Below are 21,285 nucleotides of genomic sequence, written 5' to 3' on the forward strand. Positions count from 1 at the left end.
CCACCATCACAGGCCAGCTGACAGCAATAATCATCACAAGTTAAAAAATATTAACACATCTCCAAGTTGAAAAGAGTAAAAGAATTTCAAGATTCATAACGTTGGAATACAGATTTTTAAATGCGTTAATAGCCCTGAATTTGAAAATCAGAAAATTCTGAGATATCAGCAATAAAATCATGAAATGACATGCAATCACAATACCTCAGATCCTGTTGCTTCAGAGATGGAAGAGTATGAGCTTTCTGGAGCCCAGGAAATGCATTCTACCACATGCTCATGTTCTCGAAGCTCAGCCTTGCATTCCTTTGTTGCTACGACCCATACGCGTACAGTCTGGTCATTGGAACAGCTGGCTATCAGAGTGCCGTCCTGATTTGGCCGCACCATACGTACCCACTCTCTGTGTCCTGTGAATGTCTTCACACAGTAGCTGTCAAAAATAAGCAGTAATTTACACTGTAATTGGCAATCTATTGGGAACACCTCCCAGAAGCAATACAAAACTTGCTATGTGTACTGGAATAAAGAGAATGGCAACAAGTTAGTGAAGTCATATGCCAGTCAACAGAATAAATGAACATTCCTGGTTAATAAAAGATGGGAACAGGCTGGAAAGTCAAACATCAGTTAAAATAAGCTGATGGGAGTATCATTAAGGAGCTAACCAAATTAACAAAATATAGAAAGTAAAATATATACAGAAAATCTTTTCAAAACTAAACACACACAATAAACCTAACAAAAATATTTCTAGCCACGATGGGAAAAAGGCATGCTCGGCTAATCTGGGTAAAACCGGTTGGTTAAGGTTCTATTTTAACAATCATGTAATTCTAAGCACAACCAAATTAAACCTAATAGGGGCATACCTGCACAAATGTTATTTACAGTTTATTTCAACCCAAAGAGAGACCACCTAAAAGAAGACCACAGAGAAAATAAGCCATTACATAGAAAATGGCTCCCAAAGACTTACAAATTTCTTTTGTAATTTCTCTGTTCTTTTTGGGGATACAGTTAAGAGATCAGCTTAGGTTTAGAGTATATAATACAACTGTCAAAGGTGAGCATTATAGGTGAAAGCCAAAATTACTAGAACATTCAGAACACAATTTTATCTAATCTCTTTAGCACATAGTCAACTAAATCTACTTACCCAGTTTGCACTTCCCACATTTTTATAGTTTTATCCCTTGAGGCAGACACTATGTGATCTCCATTGGGCATGATGGCTACTGAAGAAACATTGTGGTCATGGCCTAAAACACATACCATAGCAACTTTTAATATACTTGGCTTTATGTAAATTTGATTTAAAAAAACTTGGATTGACACAAAAAAGGAATGAGTGACAATAAAATAAGTCACAATAAAATAAGTAGCCAACTCAATTTATGATTATATTTCAACCTATACAACTGTTTTAAAACCGTAAGGCAGGAGTATTATCAGCAGCTGAATATACAGGAGTAGACAAGAGTAGGTTTATAGCTGGAAGCATGCAAAACAAGTTTATTCTTATATTATTATTTATTAATTATTGTATTATTTATTTTTATTACTTTTATTATTGTTATTTTGTATCCTTATGATTTATCTTTTAGGTAATGATGGCTGGTAATTTAGCCTACTTTTGCCCATCCTTGTATTAATACACTAAATGTTTATGTATGAATGAACACTAGAAAAAATACATTTTTTCCCACTGTTGATATTCTAGGATATAAAATAGAAATAAAATTTGCAAAGCCAAAAAAAGATAAGAAAAATAATCACTGTATTTAAAATAGTGGTTGAAAATTATCTTTTCTTGTTGATGTTCATGGAGGTAAAAAATGCATTATTCCATATATATTATCCAAAATCCTAATCAACTATCCTTGAAGGAAAAAAGCCTCAGAGTCCTGAAAAATATATTATTTTAAGAAATATACAATGGTTAGGAAGAATTCCTTTCTTTTTAAGTTAGAAAAACAAGATACAGGCTACTTAAAAACAAATATTAGATTTTACAAAAGGATTCAACAGAATTCCTTCACTTGGTAAGTTTCTCAAATGTATTTAATTTGGGAAGAAAACACACCCTTCAAATTACACCCTCTACATAGTAATCACATAGCTTACTCATGTGCTAACATCAATAGATAATCTATTTAGAAAAGTTTTATTACTAATATAGTGTGTGTTCCATATATAAGATCTAAACATTCAAATTTCATCATGTTTACAGAAACAAAAACCCTAATTTACTGAGCACCTTCTATGTGCCAGGTACTAAACCAAGATAATCAAGTATAGGCATCCCACTGTTTTACTGTTTTGTTATATTGCATTTTTCTCAACATCGAGGAAAGACCCACCACCAGCAAAAAGATTATGATTCGCTGAAATTTATATTTATATTTATATAAATTTATATATATATTTAAATTTATATTTAGCAATATAGTTTTTAAAATTAAGATTTGTACATTTGTACTGCACACTCAACAGACTACAGTATAGTATAAACACAACTTGTATATGTACTGGGAAACCAAAATATTCATGACTCACTTTATTGTGGTACTTGCTTACTGTGGTATTCTGGAATTGAACCTGAAGTATCTCCAAGGTATGCTTATATGTGATCTCATTTTATCTTCACAACACACCTATGACTAAGGTATTATTACCTCTATCTTGCAGATGAAAGAGGTTAAAGTTTCCTAATGCCTTAAGTAAACAAGCAGGAATTTGAACCCAGATATCTGATTCCAAAGCTCTTTCCACAAAGGCAAATTGCCACAGAGAGTAGTCTCAATAACAAAACCTGGGACAAAAACGTAACAATGTGAATATAGTATATGTAGAACATTAAAAAGTGAGCAAGGGAATCTAGAGAGTCCAGTTTTTACTATACCCATTCTGTATGAACTTCAGTTTCCCAACTGAGAAAAGTGAAGAAACCCAGCAATATCATTTTCACAAAGACAGATAGATATCCTAGCAGTTTTTCTTACCCAAAAATATTTGTGAAAACAATTAAATACTTTATGTAAATCACTAAGAGATACTTAACACTTCGTAACAGAAACAACTCGCAGCTAACTGGGGCTTACCCATGGACTGTCTATATCATATGGTCCTCCGCTAACACAGACAATTAAGAACTGAATGAAGGGATCCTGCACACTGTCAGAAACAATATTCCTCTCTCTAGAATGCCATGCTAGAAATCAATATCAAACAACTATCCTCTACTCCTTACCGTGCATGGTCCTGATGCATTCAAAGCCCTGAAAATCCCATAGTTTAATGGTCATATCTGCAGAACAGGAAGCCAGAAGCTTGCCACTGTGGTCAAATGAAATATCCTGTACAGAGTCTGTATGCCCCTTAAGAGTTCGTTCAAAATCTCCAGTCTCATAATCCCACACCTGTCATGTGAACAGAAAATTGGTTAACATATCGACCCATCACTTTCTCATTTCACATTTGCACTCCACAGGCCAGCCTGGCACCTTACTAATTAACCAAGAAAATGACAAAGGGTAACTGTCTTAGAAATCAGCACATCTTCAAGTATAAATTGATCTTTCCTCTATACAGAAAATTGATGGTGCAATTATTAAAATGGACCTCCAGTACCACATTACCTACCATATACCTAATTATGCTAGTGATTAGGTACATAAATCCACATGACAAAGGCCCTTCCCAGTCTGAGAGCAGGCAGCAGACATGTAAATAAATAAATTTAAGAACAAAGTTTCAGAGGAGATTATGACAGGCATTTATACGTAGAAAGAAAGGGACAATAAAGAAGTACTCAATTCTATTAGACAAGCAGAGCTCAGATACCTAAGAGGCCAAGAAAACTTCACATGATATAACTACATGAACATCAGATTAACAAAAGAATGTCATTCTGATGTAAAAACAAAGTCACAGTCACATACTTTATAAAGATGACTTTTCCAAGGAAACTGAAATAATGAGCTATCAAAAATAAATATTATTAGAAACAGATCTCAAGAACATTCTGATGGTCAAATGAAAGTCTGAAGTTCAATCTATGGCCAACAGCAATTACATTGCTCTCAACAAAAGATGGATTTCTTTCTTCCCTTATGTTCACATTTATCTGTTGCAGGTGGTATGTCAACCAATTTAAAGAAACTTACAAAATGCATTTTGAAAACTTGTAAACAATATAAATACCCAACACTGGGAATGGCTAAAATATAAAATTTACAACTGTAAAGAATTTATGACAAGCATACAATGTTATATAAAAAAAGAACACAAAATTACACGTGATCGTAATGACATAAAAAAATGAAACTAAGAAAAAACAATCTTCTAAAAATGTTTAACAGAAAACTTCCATACCCTTCCCAATATAAACAAAGTTTTTGTCCATTTAAAAAATGTTCACATACTTCTACATGGAAGTGATTGCTGTTTAATTTTGTGTAATATTGTTAGATTAAGCCTTAATTATTTTGTGGTTTCTTGATGTTATTGTAATATAAGTGGTATTTTAAAATTAAAATTATTCATTGCTGATTTAAAGAAATACAATTATACTTTGTATACAGACCTTGTATCATTTGACTATTAAATTTATAGCTCTAGTAGCTTTATTTTGCAGATTCTTTGGGATTTTCTACATAGATGTCTGCAAATACAGTTTCATTTTTTTCTTTAAATCTGTATGTCTTTTATTTCTTCTTCTTCTTCTTACTGCACTGGCTAAGCACTCCAGTACAAAGGTGAATATAAGTGGTTCAGACTAAACATTCTGCCTGGCCTTGGTTCCTGATCTCAAGGGGAAAGCATTCAGTTTCCCAGCATTAAGTATTATGTTCACTGTGGTTTTTTCAAATACCTTTACCTTTTATCAGGTTAAGGAAGCTCCTTTCCTAGCTTGTTCAGTTTTTCTCATTAATGGGAATTAAAAGTTTTGTCAAATGCTTTTTTTCAACTTATTATGTTTCATTGTTGATATATCACATCGATTATTTTTCAAATGCAGAGAAGGAAAACTCTGACTCCAAAAAACCTCCGCTGCCTTGCGGCATACCTCTTCAGGGGAAAGGCTAAGGGAGTAAACCCCGACAGAAAATCCGGAGCCGGAGTCCCTAAGGCGGTTTGACGTTGTAGTCAACACCGGCAACTCCTGCGGCGCACCTGAACCCAAGCTGTATCGACTCCGTCTTTCCCTTGGACCCTTCAGCTGCGAAGAGAGGGGGGGTCTGCTGCATGGGCAACAGCAGACCCTCCATATTATATTACCCTGCCCAGGCTCTGTAGCTTCAGCGTCATCGCAAGATGTCGATTCAACACGGGAGGAGACAGATACCATGTCACTCCCGAGTCGGACTGCACAGCCATTCTTGGCGGTGCAGATAGACTCTGAAGAAGCTACACCATCGTCTCTCGAGACGGACGGCTGCCGACGACGACGACGATTTTTCAAATGTGGAATCAATATTGCACTCTGGGATAAACTCTACTTGGTTATCATATATTAATTAACATTTTAAAGAACTGTTGGATTCAATTTGCTTACAATGTTAAGGATCTTGCATCTATGTTCATAAATGGTATTGTATTGGTATATTTCTTTTGTAATACCTTTGTCTTATTTTGTTATTCTAAGTGTTTAATTCTGATACCAAGAGTTCAGCTGAATATTCCACATACTGAAAATAAGTAAGGTGATCTTGAAGTTCACTTCAGTTTAATTTTCGTTCCCTGTATTATTCATTAAATAACACTGAAATATTTTCTCAGAAAATGAACTGTGTATCTCTTCATAAATGGTGAGCAAACAAGGCATTTCAGTTAGTTTATAAATGGTCAAGATTTATAGTAAGAAGTTTACTTTATGTTTACCTTTTGGATGATTCTAAAGGTAGTAAATGCTCATGATAAAAAAACTATAATGTACTGAAATAAAAAATATTTCTAATTCTAACAACAGCATTTTTTATATATTTTTCTATGCCCTTTAAGTATAGATTGTGTATACTTCATTAACTCGTTTTCCTTTTGATTCTTACAATAAGAATTTTTCCATGCTGTTAAAAACTTAGCATTCTGTTTTAAAAGAATTCCTACTGCTGTCTAAAATTTTTCATTATTAAAAACATTACATAAGTGAAAAATCTTTGAATATTGAAAAATATCTGTCCTCATTTTGTAATACTTAAGTCACACAGTGATAGGAGAAAGAAAATTTGGGTCAAAAAGTATAAACTTTTTAAGCCCTTCATATAGTCTGCTAAATTGTTCTCCCATTAGATTGTATCAAAGTAATAAGAATGCTTGCTTCATCAGATTCTTATCACCACTGGGAATTCTCATTTAAAAAGTAAAATATCTTGGCAGATTTGATTTATATAATTTTAATTTGCATTTCTTCTGTAAGACCAATACTTGTTATTGCTGATTAGCTATTTTTCTTCCTCTATGAATCACCTGTTCCTGTTTGATAGTTCTTTAAATTTATTTTTTTAAAGATTTTATTTATTTATTTACTTAGTTTTAGAGAGAGGGGAAAGGAGAGAGAAACATCAATGTGTGGTTACCTCTAACGCCCCCTCAACTGGGGACATGGCCCGCATGTGCCCTGACTGGGAATTGAACCAGTGATCCTTTGGTTCACAGGCCGGTGCTCAATCCACTGAGCCACACCAGCCAGGGTAACAGTCTTTTTTCTTTACATTGAGATTTTTGTTTTTCATATTTGTTTGAACTCTTTACATATTAAAGCTGGGAATCCTTAATCTGCTTTATTAGTTAAATGTATTTTTTCAGTCTTATTTGTTGTTTATTTAAAAAAAAAATTCAAGAATTAGTTCTACATGACAACCAGAAATATTTCAAAAATTTAAATGATGCAATTAAAAGTACTGTCATGGACTGGCCGCACGTCCCTGCCAGCCTGGCGATCCTGCCGCGCCTCGGGCCAAGACCTCGCCAAAATGCCGTCTTAAATAGAACACGCCATGGAAACTATGATGTTCACATTTGACAAATTCGCTGGGGATAAAGGCTACTTAACAAAGGAGGACCTGAGAGTACTCCTGGAAAAAGAGTTCCCTGGATTTTTGAAAAATCAAAACAACCCTCTGGCCATAGGCAAAATAATGAAGGACCTGGACCAGTGCCAAGATGGCAGAGTGGGCTTCCAGAGCTGCTTCTTGTTAACTGCTGAGCTCACCATCACATGCAATGACTTTTGCAGTACACATGAAGAAGGGAAAGAAGTAGGCAAAGGTGCAGCTACTTCCTCCTTGATAGAGTTCTCCCAATGGGTCATTTCAGGAATCTCTGCCCCAGAGCTTCCCCCTGTATAAGGATTTCATGAACAGATTGGAACCCTTAGAAAATGTACAAATAAAATCCCAGCCCCATTTGACAAGAGAAAGAAAAGCTAATTAAAGTCAGAGAAGCTTCTGATTTTTATATTGCTTGCATCTTCTTGCCCTCAATAAACAAATTTCTTTTTTAGTTATTAAAAAAAAAGTACTCATGAATTATTCCAAATATCTATCCTCTATCAATTTCCCTAAATTATTAAAGTTCAAATGTTGATGATGTAAACAAATGGCTCTAAAAGGAAATTCCTGACATTAATAAATTAACACAAGCCCGCTGTGTTTACCAGATGCACAAAAAATTAATATAATAAAAATTTTAATTTTGTCTTGATAACTATAGTGTTAGCTACAGTTTTTTCTCATAACCATCTATCTGAATCTGCTGGGCACTATACTGTTATATACATTATATACACATTACTTCATATTAGGCAAAAATATCTTAAGACAGTTTTTAAAAATTTTTATTTATTTATTCATTTTACTTTGAGAGAGAGGGGAAAGGAGAAAGAGAGGGAGAGAAACATCACTGTGTGGTTGCCTCTCACTCGCGCCCCCAACTGGGGACCTGACCTGCAACCTAGTCATGTGCCCCGAATGGGAATCGAACCAGCGACACTTGGCTCGCAGGCCGATGCTCAATTCACTGAGCCACAGCAGCCGGGGCCCTTAAGACGTATTTTTAATGCCCCTTCCCAACAAACGAGAGAATTGAGCCTTAAACATAATCACTTTGTCCAACATAGTCACATAATTACAAAAAAACCCCTATGTTCTCCTTTAGAGTTTTCTGAAAGTAATTCTATCACAACCATCACTTACAAATCACCTAATTTAACTGAAGAAAGAAAATATGAAAGGGCAGTAGAAACAGTTTATTTTCATTCCACAAAATATCGAAGGAATTTATGAGAAAAAGGTTTCATGTATAAAAATTTACAGAACAACATTATTTATGACAGTAAATAGCTAAAAAGAACTTAAAATCCAAAGGAAGATTTGTTAATGGTGCGGAAATCCTGCTTACACTAAGTACTGCTTTATAGCATCTGATCAATACTGTGTTAAGCTGTTTCCCTGTATTAATTCATTTACTCTTCCCAAAAGCCCTGAGATAGATATTTATTATTTTCTTTTCACAAATCAGGAAAGGGAAGCACAAAAAGTTAATCTGCCCATGATCACATTAATTATCAAATGGGCCCTGACTGGTGTGGCTCAGTGGATTGGGCGTAGTCCCACAGACCAAAAAGTAGGTGGTTCAATTCCTGGTCAGGGCAAGTGCCTGGGTGGCTGGCCAGGTCTCCAGTTGGGGGCATGCAAGAGGCAACCAGTCAATGTTTCCCTTCCTCTCTCCCGTCTAAAAATAAATAAAATCTTATTAAGAAATTTATCAAATGGCTGGGTCAGTACTTGAACACAGAACCTGTGCTCTCAACCATTAACTACCCTATAAAAGCCTCCACATACAAATAAAACAATCAGTTTTAAATTATTAAAAATCATGATTCACTAGACACAAAAAGGTGTTTCTAGAATAAGTTTAATCTAAAAAGGGAACAAAACTAAATACAGCCCTGGCTAGTGGGGCTCAGTGGATTGAGTGCTGACCTGTGAACCAAAGGGTTGTCGGTTCGATTCCCAGTCAGGGGTGCAGGTCAGGTCCCCAGTTGGGGGCACGCAAGAGGTAATCACACATTGATGTTTCTCTCTTCCCTCTTTCTCCCTCCCTTAGCATCTCTCTAAAAATAATTAAAGTCTTGAAAAGAATAAATACAAACACTTTTTATTAATAAGACAACCAACCATGTGTGCACACTGAATAAAGACTAAATTGAAAGAAAACTGAATAGTTGTTGAGATATGTGACATGATTAATTTTAAAACTCCCAATTGTTAATATTTTATTTTTTTCCAATGGGGTAAATGATGTTTATTTATCCTCCATTTTTGTAATCAGAGCACAGAAAACTTATTCACAATTATAAAACCAATGTAAAAAATATAAATCTTGGCAATCTAAAAATAATAGGACTTATACAAAATTATCTGTTAAGAGAAGAGAAACGAGTATGTACCACCTGTAATATTTTAGAGTTGACTCCACAGAAACATTTTAAAACATTTACAGTTTTGTTTATGCTTTTTGACCACCACTGCCAAGTCAATAGTTAAGACTAGTTTTCAAACTATTCAAGAATGTTGGGGGGAGCAACGGGCAAAAAAATGGGACAAGTGTAATAGAAAAATCAATTAAAAAAGAAAGTCTACCTTTACCCCTATGCCTCATGAGAGCAGGGCAGATTTTTAGTAGATTAGGATGAAATAAATAATTTAAATACATGTCTACATACACTGAAAAATAGCAATATATTAAGGTATTAGGTATGTAATCATCTCAGCCTACAGAAATACATGATGCACATGTGATTTAAGACTCTCCTCCAATGGCTCTGCAGCCTGCCCCATGGATCACCAGCCTACAGGACAGAAGGAAGCCACTGATTAAGAAACTCAAGAAATCACATAAGGAGAACATAAAACAATGTTTAATATGAAGAACAGGTTAAATATAGTCACAGTTAAGTGTTCCCTGAATTTTACGTTAAGACTGATGCTGTGTGATATATACAATCTTAACAATCTACCTATACTTTCTTAAACCTCTATAAGTATAACTTAAACTGAAATAAGCCTTAGAACAGAGAAACGTACCTAAACCTTTTAACTATATCCTACTTGTCTTTCTACAGGTAATTTATACAAATGTAATTGTCTGCATCAGAGAATTACAAATACAAGCTCTTTTTCTGATGAAAAGATGAAACATTAAAATGTATATAATTATTGTGAAAAAAACAAAAATGAAAGAGATACATAACTTATAAAAGCATGAAGCCTTTATGTTCCTACACCCCAGGAGAGAGAACTACTGTTTAATTTGGAATCAAAGTCAATACTAAATACATCAAGGAGAGTCCAATTTAAAGAAATCCTCTTCTGACTTCTTTTGCAGAATATATTCATCCACTGAATTACTCGTGTTGTAATCCTTTATCTTCATCTATCACCTCTGCTTAAAAGGTGCAGCACACTTACATCTTCATCATTCAAGAACAAAACTTATCCAAGCACTTGGTGACCGACCTATTGTGCAACAGTAAATTAGCAACACCCAATTCTCTCAAATTCATCAGTGAATTTACTTTGCAGCTTGCATTCCAGGAGCTACAATTTTATTCTACAAATTTTATCCTAATTCTGTTTTGTGTTTCATTTTTTAAACCCTAACACTATCTAATTTTGTATTTTAAAGTTTAGAACCAATCACACAGTTTCAAAGAATCTCTACTTGCTGTCTTTTTGGGCCTTCATTTTCAGGACCTTTTTGTTTTACCCAATTAAACTTCTATCTGCTTTTTAGAATTATCTTATTGCACAGCTTTCATTTTAGAAAAAAAAAAAAAAACTACCTTAATTGTAGCATCCTCTGAAGCAGAGACCATAACACTGAACACAGGGTGGAAAATGACTCGAGTGACTGGACTCCTATGTCCACTCAAGGCATATTTCTCTGGTGGACGGGGAATCCATTCTTTTGGGTCTCGTTTTTGACCAAGAGGTCCACCCGACGTAAATTCTTCTTTTGCTTCATTTAGTTTTGATTCTAATTCCATAACCTGGAGAATGAAAACATAGTTATATACACATAGGCTCCAATAAAATAAGATATTTAACATTTTAGAAACTGCCATTAGTTCACACCTATATGTATGCAGGATACTTGAAAATATTTTGGTTATTTATAGAGCATTCATCACTTATTAAACATTATTTATATTTTCTATCATCAAAATTATAGCTATGTGACACAACTGAAGTTTGGGAAACATTCAGTCCAAATTTGTCTTTAACTGAAAGGAAAATCTCAGTTCATCTCTACTATTTAAAGGAAGAACAAGTGCACCAGTATTGATCCCTCTCGTCTGCTCTTAGTAAATTCTTCCCAAACCAAGTTTATATCGTACACACTACTACTACTACTACTACTACTATTTATAATAAAAGCCAACATTTATTTAACATCTATGTGTTAGGCACTTTTCTAAGAGTGTTTAATGCATTAATTCATGTTATAACAATGTTATTTATTTATTCTAGCTTTGCCTACTGAAAGTATAAATTTATTATTTATTGCCTTCACTTTACACATAATAAAAGCCCAGGGATAAAAATAACTTAAGGCACACTTCAGCACTCTTTTCTCAGCATCATATTGGCTCCATGCATTCTTCCCATCTAAACAAGTACACAAATAAGTTCTTTAGTATCAATTCCTAAAGTCAGGTTTATGTAGATTGAATCCAGCCAGTACCCAGATTTCGTGATAAGCAGGCATCAGCACTGATTTGTCTGGGTTAAAGTATTTTTAGTGCATAGAAATGTATTCTTATTTGTCTTTTCAAGATTATATATAATTAGCCCTGACTGGCGTGGCTCAGGGGGTTGGGCATCATCCCACAGGACAAGATTGCAGGTTTGATTCCCGGTCAGGGCACATGCCTGGGTTGCGGGGCCAGGTCGCTGTTTGGGTACATGTGAGAGGCAACAGATAGGTGTTTCTCTCACACACCGGTTTCTGTCCCTCTCTCCCCTGCCCCACCCCCGAAAATAAATAAATAAATAAATCTTGATTAAATATAATTAATGCAGGAAAATAATTTCTTATGTTAATATTTTCAGAAAGTTTATGTAAGAACACTCCAAATACAACTAACTTGAAATAAAATTCAGTTACCTTCTTTTGTAACCTAATAACGGATGTCCATTTTTTTTCCAAAAGACCAGCATATTTCTTATCTAATTCTTCATTCTAGATGAAAAAAATGAGAACCTTTAAAAAATGGCTCAATTACAACAGTTCAAGCTATACAAACCATTTATCTTTGGATCTAACCAAACATTACTAAAAATCTTCTTATACCAAAAAAAAGTATGAAAATCAAGTTTAGTACCAAATAAATAACAGATGATTAGGTCTGTGAATAACTGAGGTGACTGTTAACTACTGAAACTTAAGTAAAATGCACTTATATTTGTAAAAAGTCAAACATACCATATCTAATTCAGCTTCCTTTTTAAAAACTGAATATGCCTCTTCATAGCCATTTGAACGAAGATAATCTGCTATAGCTCGATTTCTGAAAGAAAACAAATTCAAATGACTCCTGAACAAAATCCCATTTCTATTTTGAAGAAATAATGTTATATTAAAATTTGGTGATAGTATTCCCTTCCAAAAAATAAGGGTTACACAAAAAAGGATCCCCCCAAGCCTCTAAAACATTTAGCCTTGTCGAAGTACACCCAAATATATTATTCCTGAGCTTTCAGCTTTAAGTTTCTAATGTGAGGCTTACTTACAAGCTGTGGGCACTCTATATAGGTCAAGAAAGGACTTACATAATTACGTATCAATTTGTAAGAGTAATCATCAATTTTGTTCATGTTTACATGTAGTCTCCTGTTACTACCTGTTATGCTAACAGACACTCAAGGGCTAGCAACTAAAATCTGCACAAAGACTCGCTCTGATAAAATTATAATTAGCATTTTAATATTAGAGACACCTTTAAACCATCAGTTGGTGAAAAAAGAGCACAAGCTATAAAGTTAGTATACTACATAGAATAAGACATTCAGTTAGAATTACAAAGACATTGAAGCTGAATTAACAGACTTCTTTTCATTCTCTCCTTATATTCTTTCAAAGAGAAAATCAGTTACCTCCCTCTTAAGGCAACCTATTGCTCTATCTCAATTTTTTTTGAGCCTTAAGTCCACTGTGATACAAATAGTTGTTTGCTTGGGATTTCCTTTAAAACAATCTAAGCCCTGGCTGCTGTGGCTCAGTGGATTGAGCATCAGCCTGCGAGCCAAGTGTCCCTGGTTCGATTCCCAGTCAGGGCACATGACTAGGTTGCACGTCAGGTCCCCAGTTGGGGGCACAAGTGAGAGGCAACCACACAAGTGATGTTTCTCTCCCTCTCTCCTTTCCCCTCTAAAAATAAATAAACAAACAAACAAACAAACAATTTTAAAAAAAATCTAAATTAACTTAAAAGTTAATATATACAAAATGCTAAACAAATTTTACATATGTAAGTACACAATAAAGTGTCCTTTCCACCACTGACCCCCAATATTCCATCCCTGAGGCAATCACTTTACCAGTTTTTTATGTTTTTTTCAGAGATAATCTACCTATTAACACACATCCCTGCATAGTCTTCTGGAGATAATACTTGTTTTTAAAACAAATAGTACATTACATATGTCTTATAACGTCACATGAACTCAATCTTAGCAATCATTTTTTAACAGATGTAAAATCTGCCTTTTCTTTTATACTGTATTCTGCTATGGAATACATGGAAACATGCTACAAACAATGCTATTACTATCTTTGTGTGATTATCAATGCCACTGCCCACCTAATGCTTTAGAAATAAGAACACTCTAGTAGTAAGTATGGAACTGGTGAGATCAAGTTTTAATTCATGGCATGTTAAAAACATCCCATTCTTGGATAAGGGAGTTGAGGAAATGTAAATTCTTACTATCGCTGTGAGTCTGTACCTCATATCACAGCCTGTACCTGCAGGCCTCTCTACTAATGATAACTTCATTCATTAAGAGGTATCTTTTTTACATAGAGCTGAAATCTACTTCTTAATTTCTACCAAGTAATTCCACTTGGGCCTTCCAAAACAACACAAAATAGGAAGACAATGGCTCTCGCGAAATATTCCGTCAAATATTGTGTTGTCAAAACCTGTATTATAAAGCTTGAACAAAAATAAATTTCCCTTTGGTTAGAATTCCCAAATGATAAGGGAAACAAGAAACACCTACATCTTAGATTTTCTTCTTTTACTCTAAAAGACCACCAACAAGCAAACAATGGGCAAAATGTCAAAGGTAAACAAATCTTATATAGTACTTGTAAGTTTTTTTTTAAAGATTTTATTTATTTGCTTTTAGAGAGAGGGGAGAGAGGGAGAAAGAGAGGAAGAGAAACATCAATGTGTGAGACAGATATCGATCAGTTGCCTCTTGCGTGCCCCCAAAGGGGACCTGGACTGTAACCCAGCATGTGTCCTATCTGGGCGTTGAACGAGCAATCTTTCAGTTTGCAGGCTAGCGCTCAATCCACTGAGCCACACCAGTCAGGGCAGTACTTGTAAATATTTAATGTTCCTACTTTGCTCCACTCCTACTTCAGGGTCAATCAAGCCCTAATGCCTGAAACTTAGCCTGCATATACTTTACAACTCTGAAGCTCATGTAACAGATGATACATGTTACATATGCACAAATTATAATGATTATAATCTTAATGGACTTTAAAAAAGACAAATGACAATACTTTTCCCGGTAAAACAATTAAAAGGAGGGAAATGCAAAATAACCATTCTGTTTTCCTAATTAAAAAAAAAAAAAATTCCGACACTACTGTTAACCTCTTTCAGCATAGTCTCCCCATACCATGTTTTTCATCCATATGTTCAAATCACCATGTATGCATATGCATAGCTTTTAATCAAGTAATTCAATCAGCTCATTTCATTCAAAATGTTGTGAAAATCCTTGTCAGTCAATACTGTTACTTAAGTTTCTATGGCACTTCATCAATGTTATATTGTTCAAGAACCTGCTGTATTACAAGAATTTTAAAAATTAACACCTACTCCATGTTAATACAAGTTATATAGTTATTATACTCAAACAATATTCCACTATATAGTTGTACCAATTTTTTTTTTTTAATTTAAAACTGGATTTACTTAAAATTCTCCACATCTCACCCAACATAACCAGCTGTTACTCATCAGTGTATGTGTTACCACCTTGACACTGGGGTCAAACTCAAACTTTGATGATCCACTGAAAAAATAATAAAATCCAAATGCCTCTAATAAAGCATCAACCTTTGGCTCAAACTCCTAGGAAGTCATAATCTGTTAGTCTGGGGAAGCCTTGCTCCATGGACTGGCTGTTTTCATCGAATCTGTCTGGATGAGTATTTCTTCTTTATATCTTTGTTTGCTGGACTTCCATGCAGTTTGATTTTCTGGAACTTCTGGTTGTTTCTAGTTTTGAGGTAGTTGTATTCCTTCTTTTTTGTGGAGGGAGACGCAGTGTGTCTGTCTATGCCTCCATCTTGGCTGGAAGTCAGATGTACCAAATTTTATTTACCTAATCATCTACTGCTAGATGGTCAGGGGGTTCTTAATTTTTTTACACAATGTTTTTTTAAACTATGTTGCAAATAACTATTCATATAGCTAAAGCCTTTTTCATATTTTTACATTTGAGTCAAAAGATAACCACAGACTGGATGTTTGTATCCTCCCCACCCCAAAATCTTATGCTGAAACCTAATCCCCAACGTGATGGTATTTAAAGGTGGGGTTTCGGGAGGTGATCAGGTCATGAGAGCAGCCCTTACAGATGGGTTTACGTAATATCCTTACAAAAGACTATAAACCAGGAATTGAACTTCACCAGAGAATCTTCCAGTGCCTTGATCTTGAACTTCCTACCCTCTAAAAATGTCAGAAGTAAATCTTCCTTCTTTATAAGCCGCTGAGTTTATGGTATTTTGTGGTAGCAGCCTGAACAGACTAAGACAAAAGTTGTATACATTTTCGGACACTTTGATAGCTATTGTTAAACTGCTCCCCAGAGTTGTACCAATTTATACTCTTACAAGGAGTTATAATTGTCATCCCTTTACCATCTTTACTTTTCAAACATTTGGGTTAGCATTTACTGACTAAAATAAACAGTTAGTAGCTTTTGATTTTGGTTATTTTATTAACATGGACCAGGCGTTAAGTTTTTAGAACTTCTGCAATAAGCAGGCCCTCGAATGATATGATTTCATTATAACATTGATTAAGTGCCACAGGAACTTAGCTCTTATTTATATAATAACAGTTTCTTCAGTTCCAGAACCTATCAATGTATTACGTGAATATTCACTGTATTTCCAAATTCTGTGGCTTAATCCAACATCTATATTTTTAGAAGATGTTGTGTAGCAAATACAATTAATTAGAAAGGTGTAGGTAATTCCAAATGCATAAAGCATCACCTCAAAATAGTTGTATACTTATACTTTTTACAAAATAAATTTAATCTAAAACCCCATTCACTATTTCTTTACATCCTAAAACCATCCTGTTAAAATAGGTAGAAAAGTGTATTATCATTGTATGATATATCGGCAGACTGATTTTGCAATCTAAGGTCATAAAACTAGCAAGTAGTGAAATATTTAGGAAAATAATTCCAATCGACATTTATTGAGTGAGTGAAGAAGAAACTGGCTAAGCAGGTATAGCTCTGCACCTCCCTCTTTTAACTAGAATTGTTCCATTTTTCATATATTTTTCATATATTTCATTTCTTCATAAATGTTTTTAAAATGGATTTATATTGCTCATAAAAAGCCCTACATATAAATCCTTGAAACCAAAAATGATTCACACTTTTAATTACTAGACTTTTGGTTTGGTAACTAACTAGATGTGAAAGATGGGAGAAAATAGTTAATTCCCGAGTTTCGGGTGGATAATAGTAACATTTACTTCATCAGGAAACACAGAAGAGAAGGAAAAGAGGTAAGAATATATATAACTCGGTTTTAAACTTTTTGACTTGAAGTAGCCAAAAGATTATTTAAATAAAGATACATGCTAGAAGAGGTAACTGAATATACAGGTCAGAAGCTCAAAAGAGATCTGACTTAAGAAAAGGATTTGGGAAAATTAGCAAACAGGTAGTAGTGATTCTAACTATGTAAGTGGTGAAAGAATCCTCAGAAGACGTATATAATGAGAAGGAAAAAAGGAGACTAAAATGTAAATGATGAAAACTTGCCAGATACTACACTTTAAGAAACTTCATTCAGGTTGTTTGCCAACTATACTTTTAATAAAATAATTAAAAAAAAAAATAGCTATCAGGGAGTGAAGGAGCCTAGTAAGAGAATTAAAGAGAGATGTCAGCAAGCCAATGGAGAAGGAAATTTGAGCAAAGAAATGAAAATGGGTAACAGTGACAAAGATCTGAGAAAGGTCAAAATAAGTCTAAAGTGTCCAAGCAATCTGGCTACTAAAAGGTCCCTGTTGACTCTAGCAAGTACATTTTCAGAACTTAAAGAAGCTTCAACATCCCATTTCACAATAAGGTTTCAAACAAGCACTGGAAAATATTGCAGCTGGGAAGAAGCAGTGAATTCTGAAAATATCAGTGATGGGAAGCCCCGGTCAAGATGGTGGCATAGGTAAAAGGTACTCAGAACCTCTACAACCACATCAAAATCACAGAACAGACATCATTCATAACGCCTGTCCTATAACGAGAATACAGAAGCCACATCAAGACTGGTCAAGACTGGTAGAAAGGGTGAGACTCGATAAGGGCTGGTCCCACACCCACATGTGGAGGTTAAAAAGTGAGGATACCTCGGTTTTGGAGGTCATCCCTAAGGAGCAAGGGGTCCTGGACCCATATTAGAACCCTCAAGCGCAGGGTACCAGTGCTGGGAAGAGAAGTCCCCATAAATTCTGGCTGTAAAAATCAGCAGAGACTGTAGCTGACTGATACAAGGACTCCTGTAGTCTCAAGAATTCTCATTAAAGGACCTGCACACTTACTTGGACTGACTGAGCTCCAGCACTGGGGAAGCAGATAGAAAGGCACCAAGGACATATGAGGAAGAACTGAACTGTCTGGCTTCAGGACAAGGGTTGTAGGGGCAGCTTTCTCCCACACAGAAGTGCCGGCAGAGGCCACTGTTCCTCTGCTGAGCCCTTCCTGCACGGATCATCAACTTGACTAACACCCTGCCCTGGCGATTCCCTGAGATCCAGCTTGTGGACGCACCCAAGCTGTTTTCAATGGCTTTTCCACGCAAACAGCCTCTCTTGGCTCATGCTTCAGACTTGCCTGAAATCTCTCAAATAAGCAACATCTGGCCTTGGCATGCCCCATACATCTTGCTAAGTGGACACAGGCCTGGCACTAGTGGCAGCCAGCCTTGGCTCACAGCCTGGCTTTTCTGGGCACTTCCAAGCCTAGAACAAGTAGCAGGCACCTGTAGACCACCAGGTGGCCCTCGGAAGGGCACAAGTGGTGGCTGACCTTGGACATTTTCACACCACACCAGATTACAACCCAATCACCACCAAGAGCAATATATTCAAGGGGTGGACTCAGCAGGGACCAAAGCCCCACTGAAGACAGTCCTGCTTCATGGGGATCAGCCCATGCACTGCAGCTCCTCCACTGTGGTTGCCACCGGTCCTCGCAGCTGATTAGTGTGGAGGATCAATCCCTCCCAGTGGTGTGCCAACAGAAATCAAGGCTCAACTACAACATGACAATGCACATAGCCCACACAGAGGTGCACCCGGAGCACCCAGCCCTGGTAACCAGGGAGGCTGCACCACTGGGCCCTACAGGACGCCTACTACATTAGGCCACTCTACCAAGCCTAGGAAACGTAGCAGCTCTACTTAATACACAGAAACACAGGGAAGCAGCCAAAACTCTTGAAGAGAAAATGAAACAGGTCCTTGTTCACCCTTGTCAACAAATGCTGAAATACATTCTTGAAGCAATAGGCAATTTTATGATCTTGGTTCATATTCACAAATAAAGCATTTGTTTTTGTTTAGTGGCTTATTGTTCCGACAAGTCCAGATTAAAAACAGAAGAAAACACCCGTACTCCTACAGTATAGAATGTCATTACTTGTTACCTGGAATGATCAGGTATAATGCATTAAGATAAGTGAAATATTTCTATTAAAAAACCTTCAAAGAATAAAAAGATTAAATATAACACAAACTAAGAATACCTTTAATCTCCCTTTGAAAACTCAGACAACCTTTTATAATCTTTTACCTCAAGGCAATAATCTGGAACTATAATGATCACTATATGTGAAGTGACGATATAAGCAATGTGGTTATAGGTTCCATGATTATCAACTTTTTAAAGTTTAAAAATCAGCAGAACCTCAAAACCTAAGTTGGATAAAAGCAATATATTAAAAGTTTGTTTAAATACATTTACTTTTATAGTCAATACAAAAAACTAAAATTGCAAGAATATGAATTACAGTTACAGTCTCATTTCAGCCCCTGCATACAATTCATTCATGTATTTTGCTTCTGTTGACCAGTATGAAGAAAAATTCTAAGTCACACAGGTAAGTAGTGCCAACAGCTCAACCTGCAGTGTCAGAGGATTCTTCAATTAAACAGAGCCATAAGATTCAAAGATATTTTTTACTTATTACTGATTTAAGAGAAAGAAAGATCAATTTGTTGGTCCACTAAGTTATGCATTCATTGGTTGCTTCTTGTATGTTCCCTGACTGGGGATCAAACCTGCAACTTGGGTGTATCAGGACAACACTAGTCTACTGAGCTACCTGGCCAGGGCTGAGCCATACGATTTAAAAAGGAGTAGGAAATACCTGTTTATTCCTATTAGGTAGATCCTAAAGCCAGACAAGAAGTGTCCAAAACTTTAAGCACTAAAACTACAGTCAAACCTTGGTTCTCGAACAATTTGGTTCTTGACCAAGTTATTCATGAAAAAATTGACTCAGTTGTCTAACAAAACTTCAGATCTCGACTCTCTAACAAAACTTCAGGTCTTGATTCTCTACTCTGACAACCCTTTCATGCCAATCCCTGTGATCAGTCATGCGTCCTTCAGGTGACAAACAAAGGAGATTTGGTTTTTGAATAAATAGCTTCTCAAACAGTTTAAGTTTGAGAACCAAGGTTCCACTGTATTTGTAATAGGATACTGCCATGATGCAAGGTATCGGGCGCGCCATGCTTGTCTTCCCAACTATTCAGTAGATAATGACAATGTGTGTATGTGCCAGAGGCCTTGTCTGACATCTAACTCAACTCCATAAACATGTGTTACTGTAGTGTATTCTCAAGTACAATTTTAAGTGTGTAGTAGTTAAGTGCAGATCTTTACTTTTTTAAAACACTAGGCAGGACCACTTTCTAATCAATGCTAAATGTATATAATGCTCAAATATATGCACAGGAAAATCCTGAATACCTCAACTAACTGCAGAGGTTAGTTTATTAAAGTAAAACATCTTTAAAATATATGATAATCATGGAAAGACATGGAGAAAATCTTAAATGCATATTGCTAAGTGAAAAAAGTCATTCTAAAAAGGCTACATATTTTATGATTGTAACTTTCTGGAAATTATAAAACTGTAGAGACAGTAAAAAGATCAGTGGTTGCCAGGTGTTTGAAGAGAGGGAGGGATGGACAAATATGTGGAACATGGGATTTTTAAGGCAATGAAACTGTCTACAGGTAAAGCAGGATTTAAGAGAAAGTTAAAGAAAATCAGCTTTACATGTGCTGGTCAGAACTGGCTAGCAGAGATAAACAATAAATTATCCAAAATGGCTTCAGATCCTTTTGAAAGGTAGCAGGCTCACCTGAGGAAGATGTGAAAAGCTGAGAGGCAGCACGTTCTAGGGCAAAAGCCTACTAATATGAAAGAAAGGTATTTTAAGACAGGACATTCAATTTCAAACTATCCTTTCCCACAAACAAAACTGTCTTCAGAGATCTTAGTAAGAAGGAAGGATGCAATATAGCATCCAAGCAGATTTTCTTAAAGGAAAAGGAGAAAAGTAACAATGCAAATAACACAGAGAAGAAAGCATGTCTTAAAGAAGAAAAAAAACACAGGAAGAAGCAGAAAATTATAGATGAGTACTCTATACTCTCAAAGAAATCTAAGGTAACAGAAAACCAAACAAGATAAAAAGTAAAAGGAATC

General features: G+C 35.5%; 1 protein-coding gene across 3 annotated transcripts in view; it reads right to left on the minus strand.

The window, feature by feature from the left end:
- PAFAH1B1 (platelet activating factor acetylhydrolase 1b regulatory subunit 1) overlaps positions 1-21,285 on the minus strand; it is a 65,950-nt gene that overhangs the window by 8,679 nt on the left and 35,986 nt on the right. For all 3 annotated transcript variants that reach the window (XM_090257873.1, XM_090257875.1, XM_090257874.1), the window contains exons 3-8: positions 12,493-12,577; positions 12,175-12,249; positions 10,850-11,056; positions 3,254-3,422; positions 1,160-1,262; positions 205-433 (exon numbers count right to left, since the gene is read on the minus strand). In XM_090257873.1, coding sequence (XP_090113999.1) covers positions 205-433; positions 1,160-1,262; positions 3,254-3,422; positions 10,850-11,056; positions 12,175-12,249; positions 12,493-12,577 — 868 coding nt within the window. The remainder of the gene's footprint in view (positions 1-204; positions 434-1,159; positions 1,263-3,253; positions 3,423-10,849; positions 11,057-12,174; positions 12,250-12,492; positions 12,578-21,285) is intronic.

Source organism: Furipterus horrens, unplaced genomic scaffold (genome assembly GCF_987537825.1).
Source record: "Furipterus horrens unplaced genomic scaffold, mFurHor1.1.pri manual_scaffold_11, whole genome shotgun sequence".
Lineage (NCBI taxonomy): Eukaryota > Metazoa > Chordata > Mammalia > Chiroptera > Furipteridae > Furipterus > Furipterus horrens.